The sequence below is a fragment of the Globicephala melas genome, chromosome 2, assembly GCF_963455315.2.
Source record: "Globicephala melas chromosome 2, mGloMel1.2, whole genome shotgun sequence".
NCBI lineage: Eukaryota > Metazoa > Chordata > Mammalia > Artiodactyla > Delphinidae > Globicephala > Globicephala melas.
The window spans coordinates 166769548-166785532 of record NC_083315.2 but is presented as its reverse complement, the minus strand read 5'-3'; the positions used below and the strand labels follow the sequence as shown (position 1 = coordinate 166785532).

Sequence of the window (15985 nt, the reverse complement as noted above, 5' to 3'; positions counted from 1 at the left end):
ATAAGAGCATATACTCTGCTCCTGAATTTCTTGAAAGGGATTTGTTTCTTTCATAGGCGATATTTTATACCATTTCAACTAGGCAAATGTCACAGAAAATAATTACTTGGAGCATTATTCAATATTTGTCTTTTACTCTTGAATTTCAAAAAATGAGAGGAAAGAATTTACTATTACCAGTTACTTTTGCTCTAGAGACAGTAAATAGATCTAATAAAAGGCTTAAAATACACTTTCTAGTCAGGATAACTTCAGTGAGCCATCTACACTTATAAAACAAAGCATATAATTTCCAATTGCCCCCCTTTTTTCTTTTACTTTGCAAAACATAAGTATAACCTTAGTGTGTTATTTTAAAAAACCAAAAAACATAAAGAATCTAGCTCAACTTGTTTCAAAAGACTTATGTTTATTTCAGTGGGAAAACTGATGATAAAGGAGTTGAAAACATACTCTAATCTCAAAAACATGAATTGAAGTGAACCACATCCAATTCTTTCTCAAAACTTGTATCTGATTTTAAAGTTACATTTCTTACATTATAAAGATAACACGTGTTCGATGTAGAAACCTTGGAAAATATAAATTAATAAAAGAAAAAGAAAAATCACCATAATCCTAATTCCTGCTCTCTACCTCTGAGACAGCCACTGTTAATATTTCCAAATATTTTTTAATGCATATAACATACACACATATATAATTTTTTATAAGATTGAGATAGTTTTTTCTAACCTGCTTTTTAATTAGATTCATCATAAGCATTTTCCAATAATTAAATATTCTTTGAAAATTTGATTTGGTCCACATAATAGTCTATCTTATAGATGTACTTTATTTTATTTAAATAATACCCTAATGTTGCACATTAATTTTGTTTCCATATTTTTGCTATTTTAAATGCTACTTTAAATAAATATACTTGTAGATAATTCTTTATGTGCTTGTAGATAAGTCTATATTTAATTACTTTCTCAAACATATTCCTAGAAGTAGATTGGCAACTCTTTTTCAGCAAAGCTGACTATCACCAGTAGCTTATAAGAATTTTTGTTTCGGGCTTCCCTGGCGGCGCAGTGGTTGAGAGTCCGCCTGCTGATGCAGGGGACGCGGGTTCGTGCCCCGGTCCGGGAGGATCCCACATGCTGCAGAGCTGCTGGGCCCATAAGCCATGGCCGCTGAGCCTGTGTGTCCGGAGCCTGTTGCTCCGCAACGGGAGAGGCCACAACAGTGAGAGGCCCGCGTACCGCAAAAAAAAAAAAAAAAAACAAGAATGCTTGTTTCACTTCATCATCAGTAAGTTTCTTTGTTAAGAAAAACCTGCTGATTTGCTAACTGATTTTAAATTTTTATATTTTATATTAATTTACAGTTCACTGATTGCTAGTGAGGGTAAAAGGCTTATTTTGAATGGCTTATTGGTCATTGGAAAGGGTTCTATATGTAGAGCTATAACTGTTGCTATTTTGTTGTTTTGGAATATTTGTCTTTTGTTGATTTCAATAAACCTTTATATATTAGGGATATTATTTTTTAGCTATCGCATAGGTAGCAAATATTGAGTTTTAGAGAATTAAATAAGGAAACCAGTGAGTGCTGGGCAGAGACTGGCTAGCTACTCACAGAACCATTTTTCTTCTTCCCTAGGATGCACTAGACCACATTTCCCATCCTCCTTTGCAGTCGGGTGTGGCGGAGTGACTGAGTTCTAGCCAATGGAACGTGAGTAGGAGAAATGTGCACCACTTTTAGACCTGGCCCAGGAAAACGTTCCGTGTACCGTATTCCCTTCTCCTTCCCCAACCACCAGCTGATTGCAGAGGACTGCACATGACAGAAGAAAACTGATCCCCAAGTGCTCATGTGGAAGTCCTCCTCCCTTTATTAATCAGGACACCCATTCAAACTTCACTTGAGCAAACAATAAACTTTTTTGGAGCTAAGTTGCTAAGAACTGGAATTTTATCTCATAGCATCTTGTATTACCCCAACTATTGTCAAGAACCTTTAAAAAAAAACCAGAATCTATTAATCTACTCCTAGAAATCTATTATAAAGAAATAGTCTAAAATATGAACAAAGATTTAAGCACAAAGATGTTTATCACACATTAGTTACAATTGCAGAATACTGAAAATAATGAAACTATCCAACAATAAGTAGTGTTTGTTAATAGTATTTTTTTTACTTTTAGTTGTATTTTATTTTTTTATGGACATATGTTTGACATATAACGATGTAAATTTAAGGTGTATAACATGTTAATTTGATGCATTTATATATTGTAATATAACCGCCATCGTAACGATAATTAGTACCTATATCACATTATGTAATTATCCTTTCTTTTTGGTAGGAATAATTAAGTTTTAGTCTCTTAGCAAGTTTGATTATTATAATACAATATTGTTGTCTATATTCACTGACCTGTGCATTACATCTCTAGGACTTTTTTACTGCTCATTGTAAGTCTGTACCCTTAAACATCACCTGTCCTGTGCCCCATCTCCATTAATATTATTTTTAATAGTTAATGTTTACTCAGCACTTACTACATATTTAACACCATGCTAATGTGCTTTACATGCATTATCTCATTCAATCCTCAACCTAGACCTTAGGCCCTATTATATCCCATTCTACAGATAATACAAATCAAAGCATCATGGGTTAAATAACCTTCCCGATCACACAGCTAGTCAATGTCAGGCCTCACACTCAGGTGTGAATCAAAACCCATATTGTTAACCACTATTATATGGTGCAGTCACATGAGGTAATGTCACTTTGGGGAAAATGCTTATGACATTTGAAGCCAAAGCTGCATCTATATTACGGTTTGACTATATTTAAAAATATACATAGAAAAAGAAGAAAGAAAATACATTAATATGCTAGCAGTAAAATTATCTCTGCGTTGAATGACTGTTATTCTTCCTCTCTCATAATATTTCTCCACATCAAAAAAAAAAATGAAGTAATGTTTAGTGTGCTGTGGATAAAACTGGTATACTTATAAATGTAAATGAATAAAACCTTCTTGGAAAGCAACATGGGAATACGTATTGTGAAGATGTTCCTGCCCACTGACTAAGGAATTTATCCCAAGGATATCATTCAAAATAAACATGAAGAGGATCTTTGTGTATATGCTATATACTATGCTATGCTATACAAGCAAAGAAACTAGAAAGCATATAGATTTCCAACAATATGGGAATAAGCAAATTAGGATACTGAATAGATTAAAACATGTAAAAAATTTCTAAAACAATAGGGTTCTTATTTTAGGGCAGAAGGATTATAAGTGATCTTTTTTCCTTATTAAAATTTTTCTCAGACTTCTCTGGTGGTGCAGTGGTTAAGAATCCTCCTGCCAATGCAGGGGACACGGGTTCGAGCCCTGATCTGGGAGGATCCCACATGCCGCGGAGCAACTAAGCCCGTGCACCACAACTACTGAGCCCACGTGCCACAACTACTGAGCCTGCGCTCTAGAGCCCGCGAGCCACAACTACTGAACCCACGTGCCACAACTACTGAAGCCCGCGCGCCTAGGGCCCGTTCTCCGCAACAAGAGAAGCCACTGCAATGAGAAGCCCGTGCACCGCAACGAAGAGTAGCCCCCGCTCGCCGCAACTAGAGAAAGCCCACGTGCAGCAATGAAGACCCAATGCAGCCAAAAATAAATACATAAATACGTAAACAAATAAACTAAAAAATATTTTTTTCTCTACTGAAAATTTAAATAAATTTTTTCCATTAATAATTTATATCTCTAGGTTTTCTCAGTTTGTTGCAATAACCTTGCTATCAATAAGTTATTGTGGTTTCTCATATTCAATCCTATCTATAAGAATCTCAACATATTTCACCGAACAGTTCACTAGTTGATGATAATAGAAGTATTTTTCAATTTTCAGAGGAAATATTATAAAGGAAAACAAGGTATTAAATGCTTATTTCTTTCTGGCAGTAGTTAAATCAAATTGGTTAACAGAAGCCAGTGTAAGAAAACTGATTCTGGAAAAATTGAACTTTAATCAAATCTATGCTGTATGCCTGGTAATTTCTTCCCTCTCCTTAATTGGCTGCTTCAATTTCATTCATGTTTCCTGGAATTAAAAGTTTCCAGGGGCAGAGATTGATTTAAATTTTCACCAGTGCTCTTTCAAACAAGATACTAATGATTTCAATTTTACAGTGTTTGTTCTATCAAAAGCGAACCAGGACACAGGCCAAAAGTACCTCTTGGCTAAATGAGGAAATGAGGAGTAATAGAAAATGTGGATAGTTAACTCGGTCAGGACTTACTCCAGGTACAGAGGCGATCATCTGCTTGCTCAGGATCGTTGACTCAGCTAGTTTGGTTCCAGCATCTGCACAAATAAACTAATAAGAAATTGAAAGGATAATTATTTTTAAGAGCATTTGAACAGTAATAAGGAATTTGTAATTTTATTAACTTGGCTTAAATTCATTAGCGTCTACTTTGGTGACAAGCTGCCCTAGATATATGGGACTTGCTAGTCATGAGAGTTCATTCCTACCAGAAATTCAGAATCGTAGTACTGGGATTAACACACAGATTCTCACTTTAACCAGACAGTAGTTCAGTGGCACTGAAATGCCACATTCAGTCAAGGAAGAAAGGAAAGGTGTCACATTGCCAGATTTATTCTGAAGTCATGCTATTTATTTTTCAGCACTTTTTGACAGTTCCTGAATTTTCAAAGATTTTCCGGACTTCTGTCATTATACCGTACATTTTGACTGAAAACAGAAAAACAGTCAACTTCAGAGTGAGGACTGTACCTGTTTCTTCCCCTCCGAGGCCCCTCAGTATCTGGTCTTTCTCCTCCCACTTCATTCATGCCTATCCTCTGTGCTGATAATGACACCCCCCCCCCCCCGCTCCCTCTCTGTGTCCCCACAGGACTTTCCACACATTTCCATTGTAACAGTCATCACATCAGGTTGCAATGATCTACAAGTCTATTTCTCAACTGGCTACAAGATCTTCGAGACCACAGATCTGATGCAGCTCACTCCTGGCGCTAGCTTCATGCCTGACATCTCGGAGGGGCTCAGCAAGAGTTTGTGAAATGAGACGATTAATCAGGTATGACTCGAGATCACGGTGAGGATGGATTTGTCAGCTTACAACCTGATTTGCTTCATTACAGATTTTTACAGGTGTTTCCCACTTAATGCAATGCCCAACTATTTATTAATGGTTTTAGGGGAAAAGTCAAACATGAAGTCTGTAGAGTTTGCTAAGAGCAGCTAGTTCCTGCTTAGTTTCTCTTTCCTGGCCTCTGGCCCCAGTGACTTGAGGATCCAAAGCTGCTGCTACCCAGAGCTCAGAGGTTCTGAAAGAAGCTTTGACCCTGACAGCTCTTCCTTCTAATTCATTTCACTCTCATACTGGAAGAGCATGATAAATTTAGGTAGGTCAGCCAGGCAGGCATGGCCCCCGTCAAACTGAGGAGAAGCAGTACGGATCGGGGTAGCAGAAAAAGTCTCAAGGAGGACGAGGAACAAAACCCAGCATGTTGTCAGGTTAGCCAGAGATCGGAATCTAGGCGTTATTAACAGGCAGCATTGGCCAATAAGGTGAAGCTCTAACGTCAAAAGACTTTCTGAGGGTCAGGGGCCTGTAGACTTCTCATCTGGGGCCATGAGCTGGTTTTCAAGTGTGGGAGAGGTGGTCCTCCCTGAAAGGTATTTCGGGACAGGTAACTGAGCTGGAGCTGAGACGACAGCAAGCAGAGCTGTCCCTGAAAGCTGCATGGCAGGAGTGGACACAAATCTCCAGGCTCACATTCTATCCTCTCCATTTGCCTCGCAGACAGTTAGAGAAAGCTGAAGAATCTATTTGGCTATTAACTCTGAAGACCAGCTAGTAACATCTAGGGAACACCTAAAATTTTCTATTATTTTATTCAAGAATGCTTATGTCTGCTCTCCTAACTTGGACTTATTTCTAATAAGAAAAAGTAAATAAATGAGGATAAATAATAATAATGAAGCCTACAACCTTGGCAAACCTCTAAGTAAAAAAGGAAAATATTTGAGGCACTTCTCTGGTGGTCCAGTGGTTACGACTCCACACTTCCACTGAAGGGGGCACGCGTTTGATCCTTGGTGGGGGAACTAGGATCCCGCAAGCCGCACAGTGCGGCCAAAAATTTAAAAAAAAAAAGAAAAAAGTAAAATATTTGATAGAGATACATAGTGAAAAGAAGCAACACTCCCAACCTCCTGGCAGATGCTGCATGTTTTCCCAAAAAATGTATTTTCAAAAGCTATCAGAGTCTGCCATCTAAGACAAACGACTGATAATAAGTTCCAAAAGCCCCGTCAGGACTCCAACGTTTTAATTAATGTCTTTACAGCAAAACCAAGAGACTGCACAGCTAAGAGAGGCAAAAAGAAAAGAGAGAGATGTATCTAACTGTGGGTGAAGCAGGTAGGAGTCCTCTGCAGTATCCTATGTAAGGATGGTGTAAACCCTGACCCCTAAAGTATGCTTGCAAGCCTGGCTGTGCCCCTAAGGGCAAGAGAAAATGTGTGAAGAAGCAAAATTTCAAGTGCCTGTATCTCCCACAGCAGAAGCGTTTCTCCCTCACCCAACTCAGGTTAGAGCTTCACCTTATTGAGTAGCATAACGTAAGCAGGTTGTTAGCCATGTGGTGTTAAGATTTGAGGCCAAATTCAAACGTCCGATCTGCGAGAGCTAATAGATAACTTCAGAAGTCAGAATTAATTTTTTAAAAAATCACTCTAAAAGTTATGGAGGTGTCTCAGACAGTCTGATGTACTAAAAGGCATAAAAGTACATAAACCTCTAAAATCACCTACTATTTTTTACCAATGTCTTTTCCTCCAGTGTAATTTTACATAATATGTATGACTGAAACCCTAACAAACCTTTCTGTCTTCATTTTATATAGCTGCCAACTGAAAAACTCCATTATTATTTTATAGAGTTGTTCAAAATATAAAGATACAACAAAATCAGAGGGAAAAAGAATGATGGCTATAGAAGGAAGAATTCAGTACTTTTAGATAGAAATATGCCACTGAAATAGGCACTCCCGCATGAATACAAAAGAAACGCAATACCCATTATGTGTCATTACTAAAATCATTATCAAAATGATACTCAAAATAGGATCATCACCTCTCATCCCAGAGAGTGATCAGATTATTACTAACGCAACAAATATTAATTACCCCACATCAATAGTATCTGGGAATTAAAAACAACAGCCATAACTCTGCCGTTTCTTTGTCCTCCAGCCCACAACTAAACTATCTTTAAAAGAAAACCTTTCACCCACATGATTTCTCACAGCTTGAATATGCAGGTGTATCCCACACAGTGGGAGTGTTACATGCAAATTAGCAGAATGTCTACTCTTGACACATAATAGGAGCTGAGGAAATTCTTTTGGATTTGAGCCTATATAGATTTTATGGTAGCTTTCAATGAGTTATCACTCCATTATGAAAACTCTAATCCATCCTGAGAACAATAATAATAGCTTATTACACATGAAATATCTACAGCATGACAGCAGAAGAGAAAATGTTATAAGTGAAAGCAAAAATGTCAACAGATCTGAATTAAAACAAGATAGGGCAACTGTCCAAAGTATAAAAGGGGAACTATACCCCGATGGTCAACAATGGTAGATTCTGAAGAATACATATATTTTTTCTATTTGGAAAATTCTTTCCTGTCTCCATGCCTCTTTTTCCTTTTTTAAAAAATCCACTTGAACATTTAAGGCCACCTGATTGTATATGTAAGTTAAAACAAATAACAGGAGTGATGGCTGAACGACCATAATACAGCAGACTGGGAGATACTCCACAGTGCCAGGCCTCCAGGAAGAAGTTCTAGAAATTGAAAACCAGATTGGTACCTGTCACCGCCTTGAAATGTTTAGAACCTGAATGACCCTGCATCCCTTGGGCAAGTGTTCCATTGTCTTTTAAAGGAACACTCTTACTGCCAGGGTATTTGGTAAACAACAAAAGTAGGGTTTACCCATGAAAAGAATTATAAACAGCCTCATATCTGTGAACTCATCTATCTACTAAGTTATTAATTAGAGAAGTACAATAGTAGAGGGAATGTCCTAGTGGTTCCCTGTGGGGTGAAAGAATGAATGGTAAATCCAAGGTCTGAGCAACTGACTCTCTTCTCGCCAATGGGGCTAGTGTCACTCATGATGGATCACCAGGGGACTTTTGGTTTTTTTTGCTTCTAAGCTTTAAGAAATTTATCTTTTTTAAAATTTTATACTGGAGTGTAGTTGATTAACAATGTTGTGTTAGTTTCAGGTGTACAGCAAAGTGATTCAGTTATACATATACATGTAGCTATTCTTTTTCAAATGCTTTTCCCATTTAGTTGGTTACATAATATTGAGTAGAGTTCCCTGTGCTATACAGTAGGTCCTTGTTGGTTATCCATTTTAAATACAGCAGTGTGTACATGTCAGTCCCAAACTCCCAATCTATCCCTCCCTCTCACCCTTCCCACCAGGGGACTTTTTCCTTCCAGTTGTTACTTTCTTTTCTTTTTCCAAGTTGCATTTTCAGTTAAACAGAGCCCCCTCCAGTGTCCTGAGATGACGGTCATGATATCCAAGAAGGAAGTCGCTGTCTGCCCCAGACACATTGTTCATATTGTGAATCTGGTCTCCCAGGTACCAGGAACTGACACTGCCCACCAGTAAAGGGGAAAGCTTCTCTCTGACTCCATGCTAGATTCTCTGGTTTAAGAGAAACTACCAGAGAACAGGCTACCACTTCTGCTACCCGCCTGAACATTTGTCAAGGGCAAGAGAAAAAGGAACGGGGAAACACTGCAGAAAGATGCACCGCCTTCTGTAGTGAGACAAAAGATGCTTCTCCCTCATCCCACGAGTGGCCCTGTGGCAGACTTTTCTCCACGACTTAGCCAGGAAGCACAGCGGGGGAAAGGGAACTACTTTTGTTTTTTTTAAGGTATGCCTCACTTTTATTTCTCTCAGTAATTTTTTCATTACTGGTTTATTCTGAGTTTATAGAACAAGGATATGTTACTTCAAAATGGCATGGTGTTTAATATTTTTTGTTGGAGAAGGTCGAAATGGTATTCACTAGGTTGTTCCTCATGGGCATGATCTCAAAATGTCCCCCCCCCAGATATCTCTTTGATCTAAATAATTTTACAATCTGATTTTTAAATTTAACTTAATGACTCAATGACAAATACATATTTGTTTTTAAAGATGAAAATGTTATACATTTGAAATGGCATGAGAGAACCCAAAATACACAGAAGAATTTACTTTTTTGTCTTCCTTCTTCCTAAAGCTAATTTGTGTTTATTTATTCACCTAGCTGTGATGCAATAACCACTGTTTTCATGGTCTCCCGAAGCACTGAGCAATTTAAACTGTCGGTGTTCTTTCACCGTCTTGTGACAAGTTCTTATTACAGCCAGCTAATGTACTTCAGAGAAAAACCCGCCCCCAGTTGCAGTCACAAAGCGGGGTGCTAGAACCCAAGAAGATCAGCCACACAGACCGGCTCTGCCAGGACTGAGGGCAATCAAGGGACCAGCCTCTGACGCCCGCAGGAAAGCACCCTCAGGGCCTGGAAACTGAGGTTGCTTTGAGGTGGCATGTCCCCAATCTAAACGCTATCAGAAGCAACTGACTTCCAGATACTGTCAACCTGCTGGCCTTACCTCTCTCGTGGGCTACTTCACTAAGCCTAGGTCACCTGCCCTCTCCTCCAAACCAGTGTTGATCTTATTAACCTCTATGGTCAGTTGCATCAAAGTTACTTGTACTCAAAAGTGGTGTTGCTGCTGATGTGTGAAGAGGTAGGACTGGCCAATGGCAATCCACTGGAAGAGATTCAATCTGTCTCTTCTTAGGAACACAGATATTTCCCGGCTATGCTTTGCTTCTGTCTCCCTCTTGGGCTGTCCAGCATCTTGGTACAATGGGAGCCATTTCACTCTGACTATATCATGCCCAACATCCACTGCCATCACTTTCCAGCAGTCACTCCTCTCAGAAAGCATCACTGTGCCTGGGAAAGCTCTTTAAACATGACTTAAGACCATTCTTCACTGAAAGTATACCAACTTTTTATTAAATCTCAAGCCTTTGAGAAAAACTCCGTTCTGTTCCCAAGGATTACTAGTATAAGGCGGGGGAGGAAGCGGACCAGTTAGTGGATATTAAATGGTTAATGACAAGGGTATTCCTCCTCTTCTCCCAGGTAAACACCCAAACTTCTGCACACCCTTCAAAAACATACGATCCCTTTTCTACACCACTTCCCTCCTCAGTACACACCTCTGCTACCGTACCCGTCACACTGCGTCGGGAATTTTTGTTTCGATGTCAGCTACCCCTATCCGACAGGAAACTCCTGGGAGGAAGGGGCCATGACATTCATCTGTTTCCCCAGCACCTGGGCCAGGTCAGGGCTCATAACGGTTAATGAGCCTTCCTCCATTTCCCAGGCTGAGCTGGCCACTCCCTCCTCTACAGTAGTTTATATACCGTGCAGACTTTCAGTATACTGGTTAGCACGTTATAAGGGTAGGGCCTATGCCTTTATATCTCTATATCCTCAGAACCTAGCCGAAGACAGGTGGTCAGTAAATATCTGTAGTGGGAAATAATGCCAGATGATGGAAGACCTTGACAATTCGGGTACCACAAGGTCACCGGAGGTTTTCGATGCACAGAGTGACATGATGAAGAGCAGAGTTTTAGCAAAATTCCTCTAGGCAGCCAGAGGCTATAAGACTGGATTGACGTGGGGAGAAGCAAACGGTGCAAAGCGCTAAGAGCTATTCACGGTAATCCGGGCAAGCGACGTGCGGGGCCTGACTAGGCTGTGCTCTATACCGATTAGACGCTGTGGTCGGCTGCTTACGCTACTTATGCCAGCTGTGTGATCGTGGGCAAGTCACTGAACGCCCCCGAGCCGCGGCCTCCTCATCTGTGGTGCAGGACCAATTCCTCTCACGGTTGAAGGAGTGAGGGGGATATATAAAACCCCAGCATGCTGCCTGGCACTTAATAGGTGCTCCATTAATTTCCCCTTCTCCCTCATCTCTCCAAATGGCACCCAAGGTACCTAAGATTCAGGGAAACCGACAGCTTGATATCAAGCTCCATTTTCCTTCATTCATTTAAGCTCAACCTTGTAGGCCCAGACTCTGGGACTGGTCATAACGCTCAGCAGGGAGAACTGAAACAGCTGTGACACACTTCCTGGGTACTTTGCACAAACGCAGGCTGAATGATACCCTGATCCCAGCTGCAGCTCATGACCAAGTCTTTAAAACCAGGCTCAACCTTTGGGGTAAGAGGCAGGATCCCAGTTTACCTGATCCCTTGCTGACACCCCTGGCATGGCCAGCCTTTTTCTAAACCCATCCTCATGTCGTTATTCCTAAATTTATTCCATCTTTCTGCTAAAGCCTCCCTTTATTGCTTGAAGATGGTCAGCCTCTGGTGCTGAACTCCAACCCCAGGCAGAGTCTGGCCTGCACCCACCAGTCCTTTGTGACCCAGTTCAAACGCCACTTCCTTCATGAAGTCTTCCCTGATTTCACATCATATGAGGTAAGATGCCTCCTGCTCTTAACTCCCCCCTAGGACTTTATCTACATCTCTTTCTCACTCATGGCACTAATTGCAGCCTATCTTGTGTGATCAAAACCTGCACACTTGCCTAAGATGCTGAGCTTAGGATGCCAGGGATGGAGAGCTAGAGCCTCTCGTAAGCAGCCCTACAACCAAAAGCACTAATCTTTGCAAGTTCTCTAGAGCCTGCCTGGTATGTGTTCAAGCCCTGCCCCCTGCCTTAGGGCTCCTGTGGTGCTGGTTCTTTCACACCCACATCCCACCCTGGTTGGACTCAGTCCGTCCTGCCTTTTGATCATATCTGGCTGGGCCCACCCTCACTTTCACTTCTGCTTCACAGAGATTTGGCGACCCATCCATACTCATGCGACTCCGCGATCAGACCTCAGCCTCCGGGTCGCTCATTTTTGGCTTCGTTAGTCCTGCCTCAGCTCTGGTAGCCATTAATGGGCTGCCCCTCCAACCTACTGGACCATAAACTTCTCGCGGACACATTATCGTTTCATTCTTCTTTTTCGTTTTTCACAGAACTAGTTCCACAGTAGGAACAAAATAAATACTCCTTTTCCGGTCTTTTTTGGCCAGTGGAAGTGCCAAGTGCATAGTGATAGACAGATCATGGCTCACGTAAGATATTATTTCTTATCTCTGGACAGACATTTAATTTATGCATATGTCCCACACCTTCCTCAAATTTTCCAAACATAAGTGAATTTCATGAAAAGTGAAATGAGGCATAAGCCTACCTGGACAAGCAGAAGGAGGTTTGTATCCGGTAAAGGAGATTTGAGCTTCAGGGCCTGCAGGAGTTCTAGAACAACACTACGAGACAAATAGAATTTATCCCTCTCCTAAACGAAACAAGAGAGAAGAAGGTAAGCGATTTCTAAAACTTCAGTTAGAATAGATCTATGTCAAAAGAGCTTCCAAAAGATTCACAGATCAGAAATAAGAAACAGTATTTTAAAATGCCTAATGAACTGTCCTTAAGAAATAAACCCAAGAAAAAAGAAAAAGGGCATTTTTGTGTTTGTAATGAGTTTAGTGAAGCACTGAGAACACATAATTTAATGGATGAGAAAAAGACAGGCTACCTCTTAAAGACTGAAACCACGAGATTTGGTTCTTATTCACAGAGGAGAGGTTCCAAGAACTGCAGAAACTAAACAAATCTAAAAGGATGTTTTTCAATAGAAAATGATGTAGAGAAAAACATGTAACACTGTTGAAAGGGTCTCATATCCTTTCAAAAGGAGCTTACTTTTTAAGTGGACTATTTCAAGCATACAGAAAAACAGAGAGATGGAATACATCATCTACCTATTACCCATCTTTGTTAAATCATAGCATTTTGCTTTATTTAATACTTTTTATCAAAAATCAAACATCACAGAAATAGTTGAAGCTACCTATAGAGTGCTCTCTTTTCTTTCTCCCTTCCTTGAAATAGCCACTATTTTGAATCTGGTGCTTATTATTTCATGTACTACACTTTTACTACATATGTATACCTCCATTATAAGGCTTACTGTTATTTTTGCTTGTTTTTAACTTTCTATGTTATCATACAATGCAAATCTTTCTGCAACTTATAATTTTTTACTCCATTTTTTATATATATATATATATATATATATTGTGGTACGTGGGCCTCTCACTGTTGTGGCCTCTCCCGTTGCAGAGCACAGGCTCCAGACACGCAGGCTCAGCGGCCATGGCTCACGGGCCCAGCCGCTCCGCGGCATGTGGGATCTCCCGGACCGGGGCGCGAACCTGTGTCCCCTGCATCGGCAGGCGGACTCTCAACTACTGTGCCACCAGGGAAGCCCTCCGTTATATTTTTGAAGTGAGTCCCTGTTGATACATATAGTTCTCATTCTTTCAACTAAACAGTTTAATGATGTTTTATTGTATGAACATACTGAAATTCATTGATCTGTCCCTGTTAATGCAATGCTAGAATATTTTCAATTTTGTAAGCTTTATTTATTGTCAAATATAGCACACATGCAGAAAAGTACATAAAATATAAGTGAACAGATAAACAGATTAGCATAGATTGAACACTCATGTAATCAGCACCCAAGTCGGGTACACATCACAAGTACCTTAAAAGTCCCCTATGTGTCCTTTCTTGATCATAACCAACTTATTGGAGACCCTGTAGGTCTGTATCCACTGTCTTTTCTTTCTACTCATTCTCACTTGTGGTGTCTTGCCTCCTCATATGTCTGGTTATCTTTGCATGTTGCATCCTTTATTTTTAAAATATTTTTAGAAATAATTTGAGGCCTGAAATGTTATCTTCCTCCAAAGAGCTTTCTCTTCATTTTTTACCAGGTACTGGAGGCACTAGTGATCCAGGGTTACCTGAATACACATACAAACCTTGTAATATCTTATCTTGGGCCACCAAAGGTCTTGACAGGGATCTGTGTCCATGTGAGGACAACTTTACTTCTGGGTTATCTTTACTTAGTGGTCCCAGCCAAAAGGTGCAGGAGGTGCAGGATCAGAGAGTCTCCACTCTTGGAAGGTCCTGGATTCTGACTTTTTTCCCCCTAGCCTCCTGGATCTTCCAGAATTGTCACATCTTTCAGATAGGCAAACACCCCCAGAGCAAAAAAAAGGTCTTCAGTGCTAGGCTCACATCTCTGCATTTCTGTGTTCTCTCAGATCTTAGCCTGGTAATTCTATATCTGGTTAGCATTTTGATGATTTTTTAAAGTGTTCAGAGAATAGTTTGTTCCCTTTTTTAAGAAACTTTTCAAATCCGGTGGGAGGATACATTCAAATTATCTAGTCCATCAGTATCAGGAGAGAAAGTCTAGGATATTTATTGGAATTATACTAAATTTATAGGTTATTTTGTGAGAATCAGCTATCTTTATTATGCTGGGTCCTCATGAACATGAGATCTGTCTCCATTTATTTAACGTTGTTTAATAAAATTTTCTGGTTATCTCCATAAAATTATTGCATATTTTTGTTAGATTCATTTTTTGTTGCCACAATAAATGCTAGTTTAAAAGTATATTTTATAATCATTTGTAGCTGAATAATTAAAGGTAGATGATTTCTGGGTATTCATTTGTATCAGCATCCTTGCTGAACTCTCATAAAAGTTATAAAAAGGTGTCTAGATAGATTCTCTTCAGTTCATTTGTAATCACATCATCTATGAAAAGGGAGAGTTTTTTTCCTTTCTAATCCTTATACTTTGATTTCTTCTTCCTGTCTTACTCAACTGAGCAGGACCTCCAGAACTAGAGCAAATAGAAGCAGTGATAATGGCCATTCTTGTCTTACTTATGATTTTAAAGGGACTACTGTTGGCATTTCACCATAAGTATAATGTTTCCTAGAGATTTCTGGTAGACATCCTTTATCAAGTTATCCCTTTTAGTCCTAGTTTGACAAGATTTATCATAAATGGATGTTGAATTATATAGAATGCTTCTTTTGTATCTCTTGAGATAATGATAAAAGCTTTTCCTCCTTTAATCTGGCAACATAAATAGATATTCTAATATTTAAACCAATTTTATATTACAAGAGAATCCTCACTAGGTCATGAGGCTTTAGTTTTTTTTAATTTTTTAAACTGAAGTATAGTTGGCATACAATATTATATAAGTTCCAGGGGAACAATATATTTATTCACAATTTTTAAAGGTTACACTCCATTTATAGTTATTATAAAATATTTCCTATATTCCCCATGTTGTATAATATATCCTTATATTTTATACATAATAGTTTGTACCTCTTAATCCCCTACCCCTATACTGTCCCTCCCCACTTCCCTCTCCCCACTGGTAACCATTAGTTTGTTCTCTGTATCTGTGAGTCTGTTTCTTTTTTGTTATATTCACTAGTTTGTCGTATTTTTAGATTCCACATATAAGTGATATCATACAGTATTTGTCTTTGTTTGTCTGATTTACTTCACTTAGCATAATGCCCTCCAAGTCCATCCATGTTGCTGCAAATGGCAGAATTTCATTCTTTTTTATGGCTGAGCATGAGGTTTTATTTTTAATGCATTAACTTGGGATTATTCATTCAGAATTTTTGCATCTTTGAAGTATAACTGGCCTATAATTTTCCTTTCCCCTACTGCCCTTGTCTGGTTGGTATCAAAATTCTATTGGCCTCATAAAATATGTTGCAAATTGTTCTCTTTTTTTCTATTCTCTGTTTTAGTTTGCACAAAGTAGAGCTCAATCTGCTCCTTAAATGTTTAATGAAAGTTGTCTTTAAAATTGGAATGGTTTTTAAACTTAAGATAGATAGCTAGTGGGAAGCAG

The 15985-nt window shown here is 39.3% G+C and overlaps 1 protein-coding gene across 12 annotated transcripts in view; it reads right to left on the bottom strand.

The window, feature by feature from the left end:
- The window catches only part of UNC79 (unc-79 homolog, NALCN channel complex subunit), a 249666-nt gene that overhangs the window by 20180 nt on the left and 213501 nt on the right, over window positions 1–15985 (bottom strand). For 11 of the 12 annotated variants that reach the window (XM_030883497.2, XM_060295215.1, XM_060295222.1 and 8 more), the window contains 2 exons: window positions 12422–12526; window positions 4315–4392 (listed from right to left, as the gene is read on the bottom strand). In XM_030883497.2, the coding sequence (XP_030739357.2) occupies window positions 4315–4392; window positions 12422–12526 (183 nt within the window). The remainder of the gene's footprint in view (window positions 1–4314; window positions 4393–12421; window positions 12527–15985) is intronic. The other variant, XM_060295216.1, reaches the window with a different exon arrangement.